Source organism: Hypanus sabinus, chromosome 1, assembly GCF_030144855.1.
Source record: "Hypanus sabinus isolate sHypSab1 chromosome 1, sHypSab1.hap1, whole genome shotgun sequence".
NCBI lineage: Eukaryota > Metazoa > Chordata > Chondrichthyes > Myliobatiformes > Dasyatidae > Hypanus > Hypanus sabinus.
Window position 1 is genome coordinate 25707427 of NC_082706.1, and position 23089 is coordinate 25730515.

The 23089-nt window shown below is 44.4% G+C and overlaps 1 protein-coding gene across 1 annotated transcript; it reads right to left on the reverse strand.

Moving 5' to 3' along the window:
* Window positions 1-927: 927 nt before the first annotated feature.
* On the reverse strand, window positions 928-22493 carry LOC132392184 (prenylcysteine oxidase 1-like). Its single transcript, XM_059966032.1, has 6 exons — window positions 21814-22493; window positions 17330-17536; window positions 14229-14403; window positions 11539-11750; window positions 8462-8614; window positions 928-7178 (listed from the first exon to the last, which is right to left on the reverse strand). Exons 1-6 carry the CDS (start codon window positions 21914-21916, stop codon window positions 6541-6543), a joined length of 1488 nt encoding a protein of 495 aa, XP_059822015.1. The 5' UTR covers window positions 21917-22493; the 3' UTR covers window positions 928-6540.
* Between the last annotated feature and the right edge of the window lie 596 nt (window positions 22494-23089).

Here is a 23089-nt window from a genome sequence, read left to right on the forward strand (position 1 = left end):
CCATCTCATTGCTAAATTGACATTGAATCCATGAACTCTACCTCACTTTTTTATATTTCTGTTTTTGCACTATTTTTAATTTAACTATTTAATATACACATATACTTACTGTAATTTAAATTTTTTTCAATATTATTATATATTGCATGGGACTGCTGCCTCTAAATTAACAATTTTCATGGCATAGGCTGGTGATATTAAACCTGATTCTAATGATTGATGGTGTCTAATTGGGTGGTTTGAGTATCACAAAGTTGCCGATCTGGGAATTTCATGGACAACAGAGTTTACAGATAATGGTGCAAAAACAAAAAACATCCAGTGAGCAGCAGTTCTGGGCAAAAGCACCTTGTTAATGAGTGATGCCGATGGAGAATGGCCGGATTGGTTGAAGCTGACAGGAAGGTGGCTGTAACTCAAATGACCATGTACTATAACAGTAGTGTGCAGAACATTTCTGAATGCACTACACGTCGAACCAGCAGAAGACCACACTGGGTTTCACATCTGTACCTTACGAAACAGCCACTGAGTACATGTCTGCAGCTTACTGCACTATTATATAAAGGCCCAATGAAAGCTAAAGGAACGGCACCTCATCTTCTTCCTGGGCAAACTTCTGAACTCAGTGTTGAACTCCACAACTCAGGCTACTCAGTTTATCTGCTGCATCAGAACTTATCCATCATCTGTGACAGAGTCTGAGTGTTATTTTTCTTCCACCTTCTTTATCAGAGTCTGAAATAGCTTTGTATTCAAAGGGATGAAGCTACATCAGTGTTTGCAGTTACTCACCCTAAACAAGCCAAGAATTTATTTTGGGAACATTGGGAAGTATGGTTCATCTCGACAGCTGACTCAATTTATCAAAAGCAAAGTGATGCAAAGTGTTTCCAGGAGAAATGATGAGGGTTACGGCTACTGACAGCTTCTGAAAGAAATTTATTGCAAAAGAATTGGAACCAGAGCAGATTTACAATGTGCATGAAACTTGAAATGTTTACTGACAAGGACTTTCGCAATCCAGGCCAAATGACTTGGGAAAAGGGAGGAGGATACAAGTGCAAATGATTCTCAAGAACTCAAACACTGTGCAAGTGGCAAAGTGCTTGGTTAAAGGAACTGAAAGTATTATTTAATTTCTTTTTACTGAGATACAGTCCTTTAAGCCAGACCATCCAGCAGTCCTGATTTGAGACCCGACGCAGACTGGGAGACCATTTTGCTGAACACCTATGCTCTGTCCACCATAGAAAGCAGGAACTCCCAGTGGCCACACATTGTAATTCCATGTCCCATTCCCATTCTGATATGTCTATCCATGGCCTCCTCTATTGTCATGATGAAGCCACATTCAGGTTGGAGGAACAACACCTTATATACCGTTTAGGTAGCCTCCAACCTGACGGCATGAACATTGACTTCTCTAACTTCCGTTAATGCCCCTCCTCCCCTTCATAACCCATCCTGATTTATTTGTTCCCCCCCCCTCTTTTTTTCCTCTCTCTGCCCATCACTCTTTGCCTGTTCTCCATCTCTCTCTGGTGCTCCCCTCCCCCATTCTTCCTCCCTAGGCTTCCCATCCCATGATTCTTTCCCTTCTCCAGCTCTGTATCCCTTTTGCCAATCACCTTTCCAGCTCTTGGATTCCCCCTCCCCCTCCTACTTTCAAATCTCTGAGTATATTTTCTTTCAGTTAGTCCTGACGAAGGGTCTCGGCCTGAAATATCGACAGTGCTTCTCCCTATAGATGCTGCCTGGCCCGCTGAGTTCCACCAGCATTTTGTGTGAGACCTGAATTAATCCTAGCCTAATCACGGGACAATTTACAATGACCAATTAACCCACAGACCTGTACGTCTTTGGACTGTGAGAAGAAACCAGAGCACCCAGAGGAAACCCATGCGGTCACAAGGAGTGCGTACAAACTCCTTGCAAGCAGCGGTGGGAATTGAACCCAGGTCACCGTGCTGCCCCATATTAATATGCTGGGGGAATATTTCATCTAGATGCAAGCATGGGCGAGCTTGCTACTTGCTCTTTCGATGGTGGTGCAACAGTGGTTGATATGTGTTTTAATAAACTAACAACAAGAATTAAAAGTAATGCTCCTGATGCGTCCTGCATTAATCATGGATACACTCCCTCCTAATGCCTAATGTAATCAGAAGTCAGCTGCATTCAGCTGCCACTTTAAGTGCATCCAACCACTCATCTTACTTTATATAGCCTTTACATAAGGCAAGCAAAAGACATTGAAATCTTTATTAGCTCTGTTTGTCACAAGTATATTGAAACATCAGAACTTACAGTGAAATGCATCATTTGCATCAACAACCAACACAGTTCAAGGAGGTGCTGGAGCAGCCTGTGACTGTTGCCATATTTCTAGCACCAATGTAGCACGCTAACGACTGACTACCCCTAACTAGTACGGCTCTTGGACAGTGGGAGGAAACTGAAGCACCCGAAGGAAACCCAAATGGTCACAGCAAGAGCGTACAAGCACAAAATACTCTGCAGATGCTGGGGTCAAAGCAACAGGCTGGAGCAACTCAGCAGGTCGGGCAGCATCCGTGGAAACGAGCAGTCAACATTTCGGGCTGAGACCCTTTGTCAGGACAGAAGAGGGAGGGGGGGCAGGGGCTCTTTAAAGAAGGTGGGGGGAGGGTGGGAAGGAGAAGGCTGGTAGGTGCCAGCTGAAAAACCAGGAAGGGGAAAGATCAAGGGGGGGGGGAGGTGAAGCAGGGAGGGGATAGGGAGCAGAGGTGAAAAAGGAATGTAAGGGGAAAGCACTATGGGTAGTAGAAGGAGGCAGAACCATGAGGGAGGTGATAGGCAGCTGGAGGAGGAGGCAGAGTGAAATGGGGATGGAAGAAGGGAGGGGGAGGGAATTACCGGAAGTTGGAGAATTCAATGTTCATGCCAAAGGGCTGGAGACTACCCATACTGTATCTGAGGTGTTGCAAACTCTTTGCAGACAGCGATGGGAATTGAACCCTGATCTTCCCGTTGCTGAGATTCATCAGCCTGTAACTTTAATCCATTTATCACTACCTGCAAAAATAGCTGAACCTGGTGACTGCTCACAGCATTTTGTCTTTCTGTTAATGGGCTTCTAATTACTGCAGTTGGGGAGGAGGTACAGGATCTTGAAGACCTGCACAAGGAATAGAGTGGCACGGTAGTGTAGCAGTTAACACAACGCTTTACAGTACCAGTGACCAGGGTTCAATTCCCGCCACTGCCGGTCACAAGTTTGTATACTCTCCCCGTGGGTTTGCTCCGGGTTCCTCCCACGGTCCAAAGACGTACCTGTTGACAGGTTAATTGGTCATTGTAAATTGTCCCGTGATTAGGCTAGGATTAAATCGGGGGACTGCTCCATGGCATGGATTGAATTCTGTGCTGTATCTCAATAAATAACTAAATTTAGGAACAGCTTCTTCCCCCAGTCAGATTTCTGAAAGGCTCTCCTTTACTTTGCACAATATATTTATTTTGTCATTAATAGTAATTTTTATGTCTTTGCACTATACTGCTGCTGCAAATCAACAAAGTACATGACACAAGTGAGAGATTCTCCCTTGGATGATTAAAAAGTTTGCCAACAGGGATAATTCAGCAATTATGACTATTTTAGTAACAAAATAATCCTGAAGGTAGGCTTGCAATGTGAACATCAGGAGCTTATAGAATGGACACATATTTTTGTTATTTAAAAAAAAAGCACCAAGACAAATAAAATGGCACCAAAATCATGAAAACAATATTAAAAAAAACCAACTAAAATGCTGGAAATACTCTGCAGTTCAGGCAGCAGCTACGGAGTGAAAAAAAAGTTAATGGTTTATTTTGATAGCTTTCCTCAAGATAGTGTGGAAAAGCCATCTGCTTGAAATGTTATCTTCTGTTTCTCACACCAGATGCTGCCTGAACTGCTGAGTATTTCCAGTACCTGTTTCTATACAAAGGCACCTGTAGCTGCTAAAATCCCAAGGAGTTGGAGACGGTAGAAAGAAATAACTATCGTCCTGATTCCTATAGACCCATTCACAAACTCCAAGCATTCATCATTAATGAAGTGATTATTGCCTTTTGTCATGATGAAACAGCAGCAGCCAATTTATGCAAATCTGTTTCATTGATGTTGAATATTGACTATGGGAAGACGCTCCTTTTTCGAGTTTTTTTTTTAAAACAGAATTAATCCCCCTCCAAACAGAGTTTTTCTCAGTTTTATATCACACCCAAGAATGACTCAGTGCAGGCAAAAAGTTCAAATTCATTATGTTGACAAGATCCAGATAATCAAAGGTGTAATACAATTCAACCCAGCCATCTACAAAGGACAAACTAGTAAGATGGACGAGCACTATGGACAAAATGTCTGTTGTATTGGTGCTCTTCGCCCTTCTCACCTTCTGGAATCCAGCTGCACACCAGTTGCTTTACCCACACGGTAATGTAGCCGGTAGTATGGTAGCATAGTTGTCAGTGTAACGATTAACAGCACCAGCAAACACTCATCGGGGTTCAATTCCTGCTGTTGCCTATAAGGAGCTTGTACATTCTCCCCGTGACTGTGCAGGTTTCCTCTGGAAGCTCTCGTTTCCTCCCACATTCCAAAGATGTACTGGACAGGTCAGGGTTAGAGAGTTGTGGGCATGCTATGTTGATGCCGGAAGCACGGTGACACTTGTGGGCACAATCCTTGCTGATTGGATTTGATGGAATCCATAAGACACAGGTGCAGAATTAGGCCATTTGGCCCATCAACCCATTTCACTGTATGTATTGATGTTTTGTCAAATAAAACTAATCTTCTCTTTACTTGCTAAGTCAAACATAAACACAAACTCCCACATTGTTGTCTCTTAACACTACAGTCCCCTACAAGCTCTTCCTAAGTTTCCTGTCCTGCTATCTGTCTCTTCAAGATCCTCCTTGACTGACTCCCATGACTTCATTCCAGTGCACTGTCAGCAGTCCCCTCATTATATTCTTTACATGGAGCAACAAGATCAAACCGTGGTTGTGGCCTGTGTGGGGAAAAAGGTTTTCTATTTAATCTGGTACATTGCATGCAGGAGTGCCCACATGCTGATGATACGCTGTTGCAAGTTATCTTAATTTCCTCCGTTAGCAAAACCCATGCACCCAGCTCTGAGTAATGTGCTTTCCTCTGAACAAGTCGTACCGTAGGGTAGGCTAAAGTTGTGGAGAAGAAACGAGCACAGGCATCTAAATACATTAACAGAGTGAATATTTCTTCCAATATTTCAAAAATGGGCAAAATACCATTGAAAAGAGCAAAAAAGAATTAATGTGGACCAGCAGAGACACCATTACTGACATAATCACTTGGATCAATTACAGAGTCAGAGTCATACAGCCCTTCAGCCCATGATGTCCAAACTAACAAGTACCCATCCAAACTAATCCTATATGCCAGTACTCAGCCTGTGACCTTCTAGGCCTTGACAATTCAGGCGTTCAACAAGGTACTTTTTAAGATGTTGTGAGTACCTGCCTGCACCACCAGATTACAGATTGCAACCAACATCTGGCTAAAAGAAATTCTCCCTCAGATCACCTCTACCGATCTTATTCCTCACTTTACACCCATGTCCTCCAGCTATAAATGTCTCCGTTATGGGGAGATATTTCTCACTATCCACGTTTATGCTCTCCTAAGTTTGTCCATCTCAGTCAGGTCTCACTCCTGCTCCAAGAACAACAAACCCAGCTCCACACTTGATATTACAGAGGGGATCTAGAGGCACAGAACTCCAGGGATGACAGCAAGGATGACGGCAGAAGTTCTAAGCAGCAGGAAATTCTGGACAGGCTGAAAATCTTTTTGGACAGGGAGGAAAAATTTTTAGAGTTTTGGGATTAAGAAGAATTGACGAGGAGAAGGATATTTCTTTCATGAGGGAAGTTTGAGACTAGACAGGAAATCAATAGTCTATCCAGTACGGATTTCTGGAGAAACTTTGTCTAGATAGGGTTGATAAAGCAGAAGTTCCTCCCACAGGTGAGTCTAGGACTAGAGGGCACAGCCTCAGAAAAAAAGGCTGCTTTAGAAAAGATCAGGAATTTCTTTAGCCAGATGGTAGTTAATCTGTGGGATTCAATGCCATAGGCAGATGTGGAGACCAAGTCATTGGGTATATTTAAAGTGGAGATTGATAGGCTCTTGATTAGTAAAGACATTTATGAGGCAAAGGAAGGGGAATGGAGTTGGGTGGAAAAATAAATCAGGTATGATCAAATGGCAGAATGGACTTGATGGATTGTATTGCCTAACTCTGCTCCTATGTCTTATGGTCTCCACAGGGACTGAGCAGCATTAATGAGGGCAAGAGGTTTGTTCAGAGTGCCAACACCTGCACAGGCCAAAGGGCAGTGCAGGCTTTTCCAGTGCTGTGACTTTCAGTGTAATTCAGTGCAAACGCAACCCATTTCTTTAGGTGAAAGCAAACATCCAGTACAGAAAACTTCTCAGAGCCTAGCAGCTTTTCAGGTCAGCTCTGATCAGAGTTCGACCTTAACTTGTCGTGACACTTCTTGGTCAATCTTGTCCAGCTGCCTGAACCAGCGGTGGTGGGCGAGTAGGGCGCCATTCTTGGCAGCAATGGCCATCATCTCGAGGGTGCTGGCTGCCCATTCAATGGCATTGAGGTGGTAAATCTGGTCGTGGAGGATGAAGGGCGGCATCCGTTCATCTGGGCTGTAGCGTGGGTGGGCAAGCCACTGGGCCTCGCGCACAGCAGCCCAGGATGGGAAGAGGTGCCTTAGCAGCTTCTTGCCCAGGGGCTCGGGCGACAGCACCTTCCAGACCCGGGCAGGGGATGGCCCCACTTTGATGGGTGTTGAGACACTGGCACCCAGGATGAAGTTGCCCGAGTGCACGGTGGTGCCGATGGTGGTGGGACGGAAGGGCCCAGCCCCATGGTAGCTGAAGAAAGAAGCGTTTAAGTGTCCCTCCACCAGCGTGACAAACTTCTCTTGGTAGCGACCCCGAGCTACATCGATCGGCTGGGAGAAAGCCCGGAAATGGATTTCTGGATCAGAGCTGTGCAAGGGGACTGCAACAATGACAATATCGTACGTCCCATAGCCAGTGCTGGGGCCATCCAGGTAGTTCACTTCATAAATAGTAACCTCATCACCTGAAATTAAAGGAGAAATCACTAAATCACAATAGAACACACTTTTTTGTCCACCACCGTCCCTTTTCTCTTCTTTCATTCCCCACTCTGCTTCCCTTCTCACTCCTTCTCTTCTCCTTCCTTGCTCTCGTGTTCTGCTCATCACCTCCCTCTGGTTCCCCTCCTCCTCCCCTTCATCTCATGGTCCACTATCACCTCCTGTTTGATTTCTTCTTCTCTAGCCTTTCATCTCTTCCACGCATCCCCTCCCAGACTCTTCCAGAATGATCTGCATTAGAAATTATTTGTTGAAGGAACCTAATGGCTAATACACAGGACAACTTCCCTGGAATTCCTCTCAGCTAGTCGAGAGGGCAATTTAACATCTCTTTCACAATCCTGTATACCAATAGTTCAGCACGCACTGAGCAAAGGTACAGAGTGATGACAGGATAAACTTTTTTTTAAATTGGACACAAAGTAACATTGATATTTTGAAATGGATTCAGTGAATGGAAAGGGAAATGGTTAGGCATTTATTTAAATTTTTTTTTAAGCAATACAGCATGGTTACAGGCCCTTCCAGCCCAATAAGAAGATGTCTTTTGATTTACTGTTTCTGCAGGATTGCTGCATAAGGACAATAGATATGCCCTGGTCAACACCGTCTGTACCTGGGGTTTCAAATGCTCCAACCTTCGGTGATGTTGTTGCCCCGTTTTCATGCTAACTTTCATTTGAATCTCCCGGTGGGTACTTCAGGAACCGTGACATAGAGAGACAATAAGGGTTGCCCTTCCAGCCCAATGAGCCCAATTACACCCAATTAATGACCAATTAATCTACTACCCCACAAAATATGTCTTTGGAATGTGGGAGAAAAAAGCAGCACATGGAGGAACCCACATGGTCATGGTGAGAATGTACAAACCCCTTACAGACAGTGATGAAATAGAAGCCAGGTCTCTAGTTCTGCAATAGGATTACGTTAACTGCTACGCTACCTTGCTTCCCCAAACAGGTTTGATAGAGGTTAATCTGTGTGGAAAGAAAGAAAGGAAAGGTTTAAAGTGATAAAGTTGTTCTAATTGGATACTGCATGATCTCTGGGAGCTCAAAAGCCTTGACAATTCTATGGTTGCATATCGGCAAACACAAGCCCGGATTTGAGGCAACAAGGAGTTTTGACAACATAACGATAAAGAGGCAATTAATGAGAATCTATCCTCTGAACACCTTGCTTAGCTCCCAATAACTTTCCTCAGCCACACACATCACTGACCAGCTGCTGGAACAATACTCACCATTGCGATGAGGCCTCTTCTTGGCTTCTACGGAGGTGACCTTGCCTTTGATGAGGTTGACTTTGGCAGAGTAAAGCAAGCCCGAGCAGATGAGCTGGTTCCCGTCTTCCACAGACCACAGATCAGACTCTGTCTCTGACAGTGAGGTCATGCCTGCAGGTGGGACAAATGCAGTGGTTTTTAATTCAACACCATTTATCATCTTTATACCTCCAAAATACAGGCTGAGGATTCAAGCCTCACTACTGAGATGGGAGCGTACATATTTACCCTAATATTGTGGGTACAGCACTGAATTCATGGTGCACTGTCAGACAGGATGTTAAACAAAGAAGGAAAAATCTTAAAGAAAACTGAAATAAAAACTAAAATGTTGGAAACATTTAGTGGATCAAGTAGAGTCCATAAAAGGTCATCAACCTGAAGCATGAATTTTCTTTCTCTTTTCACAAGTGCTGCCTGACCTGCTGACTACTTAAAGCATTCTTCACTTGAACAATTAACTTTTACAACTCGAGTGGTGGGGTAGAGATCCATCTCTACCAAAGGAGGTGTAAGGCACTGCTTCCCACCACTAGCCTGCAGCTCACTCTTGGGCAAGGTATAGCACCTGGTTAGATGCCGACCAGGGCCATGTGAAGTCCATAGGAACAACTGGTGGATGGTCACATGAGCAGCTGGTGCATACCACAATTACTGGCAGACAATCTCCAAACAGTATTGATAATGGCCGGGGTTGCCTGTCCTGTAAGTACTCTGACCAGAAAGCGGCAACGGCAAATTACTTCAGCAGAAAAAGTTTCCAAGAACAAGCATGGTCATCTAAAAGTCCACGACTGCCTACGTCATACGACTAAGCACCTAATGAACAAACAGCTAACCAAATCCCTGCCTGCTCTCTTCAGTGGATGAGAAAAGATCGTAAAGATTCCACTGATGTTTGGGCCAATCTTTTCCTCTCAATCAAAGCTATTAATGAACAGGTTATCTGATCATCACCAGTACCATACTGTGCACAGACAACCTGTCCGTTTCCTCCAACACAGTATTGTGTAATCAGGTATTGACTGCAATGTGCTTCAGGAAATCCCAAGTTGTGCAAGGCATCCTGCTATATTAAACTTCCCTTTCCTTGTTGCTTAAAAGGGAGAGAAAGATCCTGTAATGCTGGTTAGTTATATGCTACCTAATATAGAGCTGTTTGTCTTTCCACACCTTATTCTATTTAATATTCATATAACATATAACCATATAACAATTACAGCATGGAAACAGGCTATTGCGGCCCTTCTAGTCCATGCCAAACGCTTACTCTCACCTAGTCCCACCAACCTGCACTCAGCCCATAACCCTCCATTCCTTTCCTGTTCATATAGCTATCCATTTTTTTTAAATGACAAAATCGAACCTGCCTCTACCACTTCTACTGGAAGCTCATTCCACATAGCTACCACTCTCTGAGTAAAGAAGTTCCCCCTCGTGTTACCCCTAAACTTTTGCCCCTTAACTCTCAACTCATGTCCTCTTGATGGAAAAAGCTCTCAATGGAAAAAGCCTATCCACGTCAACTCTATTTATCCCCCTCATAATTTTCAATATCTCTATCAAGTCCCCCCTCAACCTTCTACACTCCAAAGAATAAAGACCTAACTTGTTCAACCTTTCTCTGTAACTTAGGTGCTGAAACCCAGGTAACATTCTAGTAATTCTCCTTTGTACTCTATTTTGTTAACATCTTTTCAATAATTCAGTGACCAGAACTGTACACAATTCAGAAAGATTATATTTTCAGACTTTCCTTATAAGGTAGACAGAGGCTGATTCAATGCATTAGGTCTTCGCCCATTTATAGGGCTATCCTATTCCCTAACTAATTTTTCCTTTAATCTACTCTCCACCGTCCCTTTTACACCCCCTAGATTCTACCACCCATCTATGCACACACAAAATTAACAGTGGCCAATTAACATAAAAATCTACACATCTTTGGGATCTGACAGAAGCCCCTTGGTAAATGTGCACATAGACAGCCCTCAATCTGAGGGCCACTGGAGCTGTTGCCATGCTCCACCATGCTACCTATACAGAAAGAAAAGTTTTGTACTCCAAAAGCAGTTTGCATCACTGTCTGAAACCCCAGAAAGCTTTACTGTCAATTAGAAGTGTAACTTAGCAGGCAGTTTGGACTTAGTGGATCCCACAACACAGCTTGAGTTGATAATCTATGTGTAACCTAGGTATTCCTGCAGTTAATATTGGCTAGGATACCGAAGAATGTAGGGAAAAAAAAATCAGCACAGCATGGGTCCTTTGGCTCACAAAGTTGTGCTGTCCGATATAAATCTACTCTAGACTCTACAATCAATCCTCCAGTTAGGGAGAACTTCCCTGTTCTTCAAAGCAAAGAGGTTGGATGGGGAGAAACAGAGTTAATTTTTCAGGTGAGAGGTCCCTTGACATAATCTGTGAGGCCTTCAACCCAATACACAAACTCTGCTCCCCTTTCCATAGTTACCATCCGAGTGCTTCTCCCGCATCTTCCGGTTTTAATTCAGGATTGGTTGAGTGGGCTGCAGGTCACTCTGGCTCTAACCTTCATGGTCCATTACAAGCAACGTGCTCTGATATGGCAGGGGACAGGGAGAGCCAAGGCTTACACTGCACCGGCTCTGCATGAGGGCAGGGGGTTTTTGAGAAGATGTCTCCCGATTAACCATTTCTGCAGGATTGCTGCAGAAGGTCAATAAACATGCCCTGGTCAACACTGCCTGTACCTGGGGTTTCAGGTATTTCCAAGTCCGCATAATGATCAACTCTTGGTGATATTGTTGCCCCATTTTCATGTTAACTTTGGACAGAATCCCTCCAGTGGGAACTTCAGGAACTGTGGCAGGGAGGGAGAGTAAGGGTTGGGCAACCTTATTAGTTAAATAGCCATGCTTGGGACAGCTGCCCAAGACGCAGCATCAACCTACAGGAGGTGGTCAAATGGCAGCAAATCAACAACCTCTCATCCACAATACATCTCTACTTGTATCTCAGGAACAACATACAAACACCATGAAATGTCTCTGTACCTATGAATGCATTGACATGGACACCTTCTCCATAGGTGAGCCTGATGATGGGACTGACCATCTCATCAATGAACCTCTGGCTGATGCCAGCCTCCTGCAGGGCTTCGTCAATGGAACACTTGGTCAGCCGTACAAACTTGTCACCGCCGAGCACCTGCAGCATCTTCTCCATGGTGGTGAAGGAGTAGCCCATAGCCTGGTACTGGTAGATTCTGCAAGCAACAAATACGGATGTTTCAGTCTCAGAGGACAGTAAAATTATGAGTTAAATCTCTCTTGCCGAAGCAGCGGCAATTTGCTTTTGCTTCTTTCAGTTTACTTACTGCATTTGTGGCTCTTAAATCTGGTCAGCACAGTAGTGTAGTGGTTCCAGCAATTACTTTCCAACACCAGCAGTTACTGATCAGGGATTGATTCCCACTCTGTTTTTAAGAGGTTTGAACAATGTCCCTGTGTCCCTTTGGGTTTCCTCCTGTTGACCAGATTCTTTCCACATGTCAAAGACATACAGTTAGGGTGAGTTGGCAGGGGAATGCTATGTTGATGCCTCAAGCCTGGCCACACTTGTGAGCTGCCCCCAGAACATCGCAAACAATGCATTTTGCTGCATGTTTTGATTGACGCACATGTGACAAATAAAATTAATCTCTTATCTTTACCTCTCGATGTGATCCCCTCTAGTTTGAGTGAATATTTTAAGACCTCCATCTGCTCCGGTGACCTATTACTCATCTTTCTCTGAACGCTTTGTACTCAGTTTCTTGCATTCCTCCCATGAAGCCTGACGCAAATTTGAGGATTGATGCCTCACCTGATTGGACATGCGGCAGCTTTCTGGACAACAGTGTCATGAAACTGTACAGAGAGAAACAGGCCCTTCAGCCCAATTCATCCATACCAATCATGATGTCAATCTCTAGTAATCCCATCTGTCCATACTCAACTTCTTTCCTGTCCAAACACCTTCTAAATGCTTTAATTTTACCTGTTTACACCACATCTATAGACTCACCACTCTCTGTGTAAAAAGCTTGACCCTCAGATCTCCTTTGAACTTCTCCCCTCTCTCAGTAAACTTATAGGCCTCTTGTTTCAAACCTTCTTCACTTCGGAGAAGGTCTATCCACCCTATCGAGCACACAATTTCAGCATCTCCCTATATTGATCCAGTTCCTGCTTGCTACATTTCCTCTGGACCCAACTTCCTTTGGCCTATTATCACCCTTTTGCATCATGGACTGTAATCACTAATCTCTCTCACTTTCCTGCCCTTCAAAGTTCAAAGTACATTTACTATCAAAGTATGTATACTTGAGATTCATCTCCTAACAGGCAGCCACAAAACAAAGAATCCTAAAAGAACCCATTTTAAAGAAAAACCTTCAAACACCCGATGTGCAGAGAAAAAAGATCACATGTACAATGAACACATGCAAATAGTGTTCTGAACTAAGTCCAAAGAGACTAAGACAACTTAGTCTAGCTCAGCATAGAGCCATGCAGCAAGCTGAACCGGCCCGTTTCTCGCCTCCAGTCCCAACACAAATGAACATTTCAGTCTGGCCCAGCCCCAGGTATGCCCTTTCTCCAAACATTCCCTGTTCTGATGAAAGATCATTAACCTGAAGCACTAACCCTGTTTCTCTCTCCACAGACACAGCCTGGTATGCTGGGTGTCTCCATTCCACCTGCTGGATTTACCCAGATGGGGGTATAATACTGCTCCTGATGACCCCAGTGTAGACTTCTGTCTGTCCTCCTGCTCCTTGAGCCGTCTGTAGACTGGCTGGAGCACACAACTACAATGATCCTGGGAGGCAGCAATTACAAGCACGGTAGCTTCCGAGGAAGGACATTCCTCTCAGAACTGGTAATACCAGGCAAGGAAATCCTGGCCTTATACTCTTCTATGCGGTGTTGGGACCATGTGGTGTTCTTACTGTTGGGGTGCCTTTGCCTTGTGGGCTGCCATGAATTAGCAGACCGGAGCTCCTTTAGGGTGCTGAGGCAATGGTCATAAGGTCTCAGCCGCAACTCTATGGCGAAACCCCACTCACTGTGAGAACATGCCTTGTCCCTCTCACACTCCTACTCCAAACAGTCAGGTTGCAGTGTGAATTTAAAACCATATCTCTTGCATAGTGATCAACTAAACATTGCCAAGCCACCCCTGCTCCAAGAGCCATGAGAATAGGAAGAAACTATTCGGTCCTTTGGGTCTTTACCATAACAGACCTGGATCATGGCTGAATTGGATCCTCTGTTCTAACACTACCTTTGGCTCCGTGACACTTATTCCCAGCCTGCAAATCTCTCCCAATGCCAGATTTAAAATGTACCGCTGACCCCCTGACAATAAATTCCAGCTCCCACACTCTCTGTGTGCAGTGTGCTCCCAGTGATAGCCTTTGGTCCATACCCCACATGTCCCCAGACCATTTCCTTCTGTTCTGTTCTAATTAATGTCTTTAATTAGTCTGCTCAAGGCCACTCTGTGCATCCAAAGTTTCATAATTTAACCCATTCAGCAGTTCTATCGTTCCGGTGGAGTTAAGAGCAGCCCCTCCAAATCCCTTAGATCGGGAGGAAGGGGAAGAGATCTAGTGTTGGCAAAGGAGCCAAAGCAGAAGTGGGTGAATGTGGCAGTTGTCTATGTAAAACTCCGTGCTCTTGGTACTGATGACCCTTACCTCATGAAATTGTGTTGATAGCTTTCCAGCCACATCTTCGCCCGCAGGAAGTCAAAGCCGTATCGCCAGAGCAGCTTGATGAAGTTGACGATGAACCACTCACTCTCTTCGAACACAAACTGCTCCCCATCGTACACCGCCAGCAAGTTGTTAGGATGCTTGCGCTCCTTAAGGCCTTGTGTGTCAGCAAATACAGGGAACTTTGAGATTCTGGGACTGAAACCAATTCACTGTGCAGAAGCAGGCCATTTGGCCCCCACATTTCTGCTGTCCTATCTTCTTCCCCTCCCACACCATCACCACAGCCTTCTATTATATAACGTTGCCAAGCCTTGAGTGCCTGAGTTTCAGTGAGAGATTTGGCAATGGGGGCTTCATTCCTCAAAGCACAGGAGACTGAGGGGTGATGTTATAGGGGGTGTACAAAACCATGAGGGGCTTTGATAGGGTGAATGCACCAAGTCTTTTTCCCCAGGGAAAGGAAGCCCGAAAGAAAAACACTGAAGGTCATAAGTTTAAGGTGAGAAGGGAAAGATTTAAAAAGGGACTGGAGAGGCTTTTTCACCCAGAGAGTGGCACATATATAAAATGAGCTGGTCAAAGCAGGTACAATACACTTAAAAGGAATTTGGGTAAATATATGGATAGGCAAGGTTTAAAAGGGTATGGGCAGAACATGGACAAATAGGTCCAGCTTTAATGGGCACCTTTAATAAGATTGTTGAAAAGCCTATTTCCATGCTGTTTCTCTTTATAACTTTAAGTTTACTCCTCTCTCCTTCCTGTTGTTTATCTAGCTTTCTTTGCTACTTAGGACCCTGATGAAGTATCCCAGCACAAAATGTCGACTGTTTATTCAGCTCCATGGATGTTGCCTGACCTGCTGAGTTCCTCTCACTACAGGGGCCCCTCGGTTAATGGTAAGGCTCCATGGCATTAAAACAAAAGTTTGGGAACCCCACTAGCATTTTTTGTGTGCTTACAATATCCACGTTTGCTGGCATAATAAAGCGAGGTGAAAAGGTAAGGGGTATACAGAGCGTGTGAAGTAGCGCTTGGGCAGGATTTGTGAGTGGGCAGTTGTAAGTGGCATGAGCAATTGTCCAGCTGGCAGAAAGAATGGTAGAAAGTTATTCTCTCGTTGCCATTCTGTACTGTTCCCTGCAACTACTACATTCTACTTTAATCGATCTCCTGACAAGCAGTCAGACTTGGAAGAGTACTGAGTAGAAATGCAGGCAATCACACAACTAACAGATCAGAGTCCAGGTTGGGATCTAGTGTCTAGAAAGATTTGAACATGCGTAGAAGAATTTTAAATTCAGACCAGGAGCCAGAGAGTTCAGCTGGTGATAGTTTTGTGGGTTTTAGTGCTTGTTAACAGTTGGGATAAACGCATCATTTTTATGGAAGATGGAAGCTTGGAGTCTGGTGCAGAAGCTTCAAAATTAAGAATAAAGGATTCAACAGCAACTGGAGAGGCGATGTTATGGAGGTAACAACATGCAGTCTTCATGGTGAAGAGTCATTAGTGTCAGAACATAGGGTAAAAATGTGGTGCAGAGGGGAAGAGAGGAAAGAAGGGAGTGGTAGTGATAGGGGACTCAATGAGGGAACAGACAGGAGATTCTGTGGACATGAATGGGACACCCGGATGGTATGTTGCCTCCCAGATGCCAGGGTCAGGGATGTCTCAGATTGCATCCATAACACTTTGGAGAGGGAGGGAGAGCAGCCAGATGTCTTGGTACATATTGGTACCAATGACATAGGAAGGAAAAGCAAAAAGCCTGAAAAGAGATTCTAGAGAGCTGGATAGAAAGCTGAGAAGCCAGACCTCCAGAGTAGTAATTTCTGGATTGCTGCCTGTGCCACAAGCCAGTGAGGGTAGAAACAGGATGATTTGGCAGATAAATGCGTGGCTGAGAAACTGGTGCAGGGGGCAGGGCTTAATCTCTTCTGGGGGAAGTATGACCTGTTCAAAAGTGATGAGTTGTACTGAACCCAAGGGGGAACAATATTCTCACCGGCAGGTTTGTTAGAGCTGTTGGGGAGGGCTTAAACTAATTTGGCAGTGAGGTGGGAACTGGAGTGATGGGATTCAGGATAGGATGGATAGTAAAAAAGTAAAGATAGCGTGCAGTCAAACTGTCAGGAAGGGCAGGCAGGTGATGGGACTTCACAGGGGTGCCAAGGTGTCTGTACTGAGGTATGGCCATGATAAGTGAGTGGGCAATAATGTGGAAATGTGCAATTTCCCAGTTTGGAGAAAGAAAGAATGGTAGAAAGTTGTCTGTAAGCTGATATAGACTCGAGAGGTCAAATGCCTCCTACATCAAAAGTAGTACACCAAACTGGTTTTAAATCATTTGTTAAAGGCCAGGTTTGTTCTTCGTAAGGCTAGGGAGAGGTTTAAAAGAGATGTTCTAGATTTGGAGAACCACTTTAAAAAGTGGAAATAATTTTCAGGGCTACAGGGAAGCGCAGAGGTGTCAGGATTAAAGGAAGATCTTCTTCAGTCAGACAAGACAAGATTTGGCTGCCTTGTAAAGATCAAAAATCATTGAACAGCAATGCGGCAGAAAAAAAAGTGACATTATAAGGGAAACACAAATCCGATCTCGAGGGGGAGGAGGTTCATCAGGATGTTGCCTGGATTGGAGGACTTTAATTCTGGAGGGACATTAGGTAAGACTTGCAATCCCTAGAGTGAAGGCAGCCACAGCATCGCTTGATAGAAGTGCTTAACGTTAATGGAGCCATAGTTTTCAAAATTTTGTTTGGCAGTCAAAATCTTGTTTCCCATTGTAGAAAAGAAGGAGTTTTAAAAGGAGATCTGAGGGATACATTTTTACACAGAGAATGGTCACTATGTGAAATGTGCTTCCAGAGGAGATAATGGTAGAATGGTACAGTAATTATTAAGAGGCACCTACACAGACTATTAAATAGATAAGGTATAGAAGGGAATGGAGTAAATGCAGTCAGATGGATTTAGTGCAAAGAGATCTGAAGGCCAACAGATCTGTTTCTGTGCTGCATGACTCTAAAAAGCTGTTGAATTCAGAATTGTTTTATGGGTGAGAGTTCCAGCAACTTACCCAGCAGCTGAACAAACTCCTTGATGTGCAGGCTGAGAGGGTGAATGGTTGCCCCTCCTATCTCATGTTCCTGGCCACTGATAGAAGCCTTGGCCAACCGCCCTCCCACTGTCCCGCTCTCGTAAACGTCGATCTGTACGTTCTGTCCAAAATACCGCCTGAGGAAGTGGGCAGCTGATGCTCCGCCGATCCCAGCCCCAATCACAGCTGAAGGAGGCAGGAAAGAGAAAGAAAACTTGAAAGTCTGGTCACTCAAGTAGAGAGATGTCTAATGGATTAAAGACCACACTAGACCTGTTCGACAGGTGCACTCCAACAGCATGAACAGCAGGATCTTACATCACAGGAACAGACCAAACTAATCTATTTTACACAGCTAGCTCTTGGATAGAAATGGTACAGCCGTAAGATTATTGAATAGTTAGCCTTGCTCCCTCATAGCTCCAGCATTCTGGGTTCAACCCTGACCTCCGGTGGAGTTTGCACGCTCTCCCGGTAACTGCCTGCATTTTTCCAGGGTGCTCCATTTTGTTCCCACATCCCAAAGACATGTTGGTCAGTAGGTCAGTTGGCTGTTGTAAATTACCACTGGTGGAGGTGTGCGGCAGGAGGAAGAAGGGGCCGTTGGATATGAGAGAGAACAGCAATTGTGGGAAAATGTGGAAGGGGATTAATGGGACTGCATTAACTCAATGGCCTTACATAGCAGAAGGAAATATGAACCTTAAATATCTCGGAGAGTCTATTCAGTCCATTTTGTATAGGATGTCTGTACAAAATCTCTTTTGTTAATCTCACTTCCACACAGTCCTGAAAATTATTTCCCTTCTGCTATTTATTCACTCCCTCTTCAAGATCCTTTACAATTTCCCTTCTTTACTGTGCGGAGAACAATTACAGGTTCCCTCTACCTGCTGTTTCCTTTCAGCCTGGAAAACTTTTCATTTTTATTTTCTTTAGGAAGTTCCATCGAATCTGCCTCCACCTTCCTTCTCCATTACAGTAACTTGCTGCATTAAGAATGCAGATCTCTTCCAAATGTTAGCCTTGTTGCCAATGAAAATAGCGTCTCTGTTTACTCCACCAAAAAAAAAAATATTTGGTGCTGGCAACAAAATCCATTTCTGTTCACTGTATCCTAAACCCGAGATATTTTCTTCCAGAAATCACAGGATCTGGACTTTGTTTCCTGACTGTCCCTAATTATTATTGAACTGAGCCACTTCAGAGGTTAAGAGCCACTTTCATTGCTTTGGGTCAGGTGTCACATACAAGCAAGATATTGTAGGGAAGGCAGATTTCTTCCTCAATAAACCATTAGTGGACAGCCTGGTTTTGCCCTTTTGCAACTGACTTCAACTCTCACTAAAGGTTTTATGGAACAAGCAGGTTTATTTTGATGCAATGTAGCTTTGGATCATCGATGGTGTGCATGTTCTGTCAGCTTTACCGGCTCAGCTCTTTCTGCATAACCTTGCAAAGTCCATAATCAGCACAACAACTTGTGTTTAGTAACTTGAAAAACAAAATGAATGCAAGATACAGGAGCCTGCAATACGGGTCTACTTAGTTTTACTTTAGTGAGGTGCGCACATATGATGTGGTGGCATAATAACATATGCCATTCACATACTTCTTACATATAACCTGTAGTTATATAAACAAAGAATGTTTAAGCAAACAATGTATTTACAATATTACTGAAATATTATTGAAATATTAAATACACTACAACGATCCAAATGGCATGTTTTAACAGACCAATGCCATCCTTCTAGAAGTAAAAAGGTGCATCCTGCAAACAGGATTTCCACCTTCCACTCCAGTGATTGTCACAGAGAATGAAACAGTCCTTACTGTATTGTCATACAACATTTCCACTCTCAGTGCAGCCAGCATCAAGCACAGTGTTCTCAATTTTTCTTGCTGTACTTTGCTTGTTCCCCTTGTCTCCCTTGTCGTCTTTCTGCTCCATGTCCAGTTCGCCCCCTACTGGAGTGGAGCCTATTGACAGTTCAAGTGGGAAATGCTTCAGCCTCCATCTCCTCCACCCCAGAACTAAGTCCAATCCTACTTTAGTCATCGAGCTGCAGAACAACACTTGTCTATGAATTATCTAAGAAATTTGAGTCTGACTTGTTCACTGAAGCAAATAACTGAAGAGGCATTAGAATTAACGTCCCAGAACTAAGGTCCTCTATCAATCCCAGCAACACCACACAATCCCATACAATAAAGGCCTACAATGAGGACCAGTGGAAGGAGCATCTACCTATATTTTAGATTCACCTTGAGAAAAGTGGACATCGCTCATAAAATTTACTTTCATCTTCAGCGTGTGAGACAGTCATTGGCCACCTGAGGAAAATACCTCAGCCTTCCCACAAAGCTTAGGGTCTACTGCACAGCAGTGATCCAGGTTTTCCTGTAAACTTCTGAGTCACGGGCTTCATGCAGCAGATGCACAAACTCACTGCAGACACCTCAAAAGCACTGGAGAGATATGGCCACCACCATCTTCACAAAGCCCACATGTCAGTCAGGCAAATCTATATCAGCATCATCGCACCAGCCAACATCCCAGGACTGAAGCCTAGGGCAGACACTGTCAGAAGTTACCAGGTGGACAGAGAACACCATTCAAGGGTGTTCTGTGTGTCCCCCTGGTAGTATAACATCTCCATCATGTGGGAATCTCTGGCCACTCATGATGGAAAAGCAGGACCTGTCTCAGCACTGGGAGCAGAGTCCCTTTGCCTGGAGCACAAAGGATCCCAGTATAATAGTGGGCCGAGCACACTATTTCCCAACCTATCTCAGGACATGTTCTCTTATTACAACCGTTAGGAAGGGCTGACACACACACACACACACACACACACACACACACACACACACACACACACACACACACTCTCAACATTTGAGGAATTGCTTCTAGTCCTCCACCATCAGATTTCTAAATGAACGATGAACCAACTCATGAAAACTACAATAGACAGTAGGTGCAGGAGTAGGCCCCTTCTAGCCAGCACCACCATTCACTGTGATCATGGCTGATCATACACAATCAGTACCCCGTTCCTGCCCTCTCCCCATATCCCTTGACCCCACTATCTATAAGAGCTCTATCTAACTCTCTTAAAAGCATCCAGTGACTTGGCCTCCACTGCCTTCTGGGGCAGAGCTTTCTACATATCCACCACTCTCTGGGTGAAAAAGTTTTTTCGCATCTCTGTTCTAAATGGCCTACCCCTTATTCTTAAACTGTGGCCTCTAGTTCTAGACTCACCCATCAGCGGGAACATGCTTCCTGCCTCCAGCGTGTCCAATCCCTTAATAATCTTGTATGTTTCAATCACTACCTTACTGTTGAATTTAAAACTTTACATATCTTTATTGTAATGTATAGTTTTAAAAATGCATTGCACTTTAAGCTGCCACATGTTGAGACAGACAGTATGTCAGTGATTTTAAACCTGATTCTGAGTCTCAATAAAAGGCTAGATTTCAAACTGCCACCCTCACCCAGTCCATCGAACTCCGTTTGCTCCCTGGACTGTGGCTGTGACACACACGCACACACACACACTCACATTCCCCGGATCTGTAGTGACAGTATGTTTTCCCCACCTTCCAGGGATGCCCCTTGGAGAAAACCAGCACCACATCATCCGTGAAGGGGCAAAGCCCCATCCTCACACCCAGAACACATTCTCTCCCGCTGTCTGCCTCTACCACCGCAAGCCTCTACAGCCGGCAAGCTCACAGCCCAGTTGGTTAGTCTCTGCGGTTTGCATCAAGCCAGGATTGAACCTGGTTTGACGAACGGAAGGAAAGTCTATTAGCAAAACTAGATACTGTATACCAGAGAACAAGGCGCCAAGCCAGTGACTAAACAAACGTGTGTAAAGTTGCCGTGGTTAGACAAAAATTATCGGGCCCAGCAACAATACTTCAGACAAAACTGATGGGGTTCATTGGTGATGGTTTGTCCAAAATCCTTCCTCCTGGTGTCTTTTGTGGTAAATTTCCCCTGTATCTAATGTTTTTGCATTTATTTTCAACGATAATCCGGCTGGAGGGCAACTGCCGTATAGACTTTTAAGAAAGCTTTCCAACTTTAACCTCTAGTTAAGAGATCAGTGCCTGGTACAGTGATTACCACCGCGGTTCTGATTGCCCTTTCTCATTGCTCCTTCATCTTTGCCCTGTCTGCTTTATGCGTCCAGTCAGAGACAATAAAATCTGAACAATTAAAATATTTGTCCATCTCTCCACACGGGCCTCGACCAGACGACAGATCCCAGCGCTATTTTTAGTTTCCAATGCAATTCCAGTGTGAATAGGAATGAGAGACAGAGAGAGATTCAACGTCCCAGTCTGCTCACGTCTTTGCGCTGTAATCAGTCCAAAGAACAGATTGTACATGACAAATGATTCGGCAGCGCGCTTTACCCATGCAATAACTGATAGGCCTTTACCTATTCTCTCTGGAGGCGGTGTGTCTGAGTTGGAGGTCTCTGTGCCGGCTTTGCCCAGCCAAACGACGAGATAAAACAGACTCAGCTCTCCAAACTTCACCATTATTAACTTCCTGTGTGTTGAATGATACCAAGTCCAACCCACGGGGTGTAGCCCCTGTGGCTCTTAAAGCTGTAGGCCTCCTGGATAGGGTGTGAACGAGAGACTGAACGGGCTAGGGGCGTTGACCGATCTCTTCCTGCTGACGTTCCGAGTGTTTCAGTCGAACTCTGTTCAAACGTTTGACAGACTGGAAACGTTTCCAGTCGATGAGCGCTAGGACCTTTCGCCGCAGTTGCTGCCGCGCCGTTTGTTAATTGTCTGGTGCTTCCTGAAGGTCACTAAGCCCTCTGACCCAGTCTTGTTTGAGCTGCCCTGCCACACACACACGACTTTAATGTTGTACCATATTGCATTATTTCCTGTTAAACATCTGTCTATGCCAGTGGAATCAAATCACTCGACCGTTCCGGTGTGGGATCTTGCTGAGCGCCCGCTGCGTTTCTTGCATTGCAAAATCGAATACACTCATATCTCTTTGCAAGTACAGCATTCGAGTTCATGACGGCGCTTAGAGCAATCTCTTCAAAACCATTATCCCACTTGTTTCTCTGTGACCTGTTCTCTCCCCCATGACCAGTTCTCCAACACCCACGAAGGGCCGATTTAGAGCAGCTAATTAACCCGCCAATATGTTCAAAGTTCAAAGTACATATGCCTACATTATACAGCCTTGAGATCTGTCTCCTTACAGGCTGCTACAAAGAACCATTAAAAAAGACCATCAAATTCCCAATGGCAAACAAAAAAAAAAACAAATCATGCAAATAGCATTCAGAATTGAAGTTCTATGGGTTGTGGCAGAGAAAATGGAGCAAGTCGGGGAAACCCACGTGGTCAGATGTGAATTCCACGCAGACCCTTTACCTATATCAGTGAAGCAACAACATGATCCCGTGAATCACCGTGCCTCTCCAAAAAATACACAATAAAGTAACTTGGGATGTCCTGGGACCTTAAACAACAGTGAATATAGGTTCCCAATGGTCCTCAGCCAAGCAACAAGAGGTTAGATAATCAAAACTTGAAGAGAATTGAAGCAGGATTAAGCAGAACGAGTGGGGAGTGGATGCAGATATGCCCTCAATTACTTGGCAGTCTCACTGGCTAGAATGGTGACATTCAATCTGTCAATGATTTGATCATTCTGTAATAAAATGCTGGTTTACATTGTTT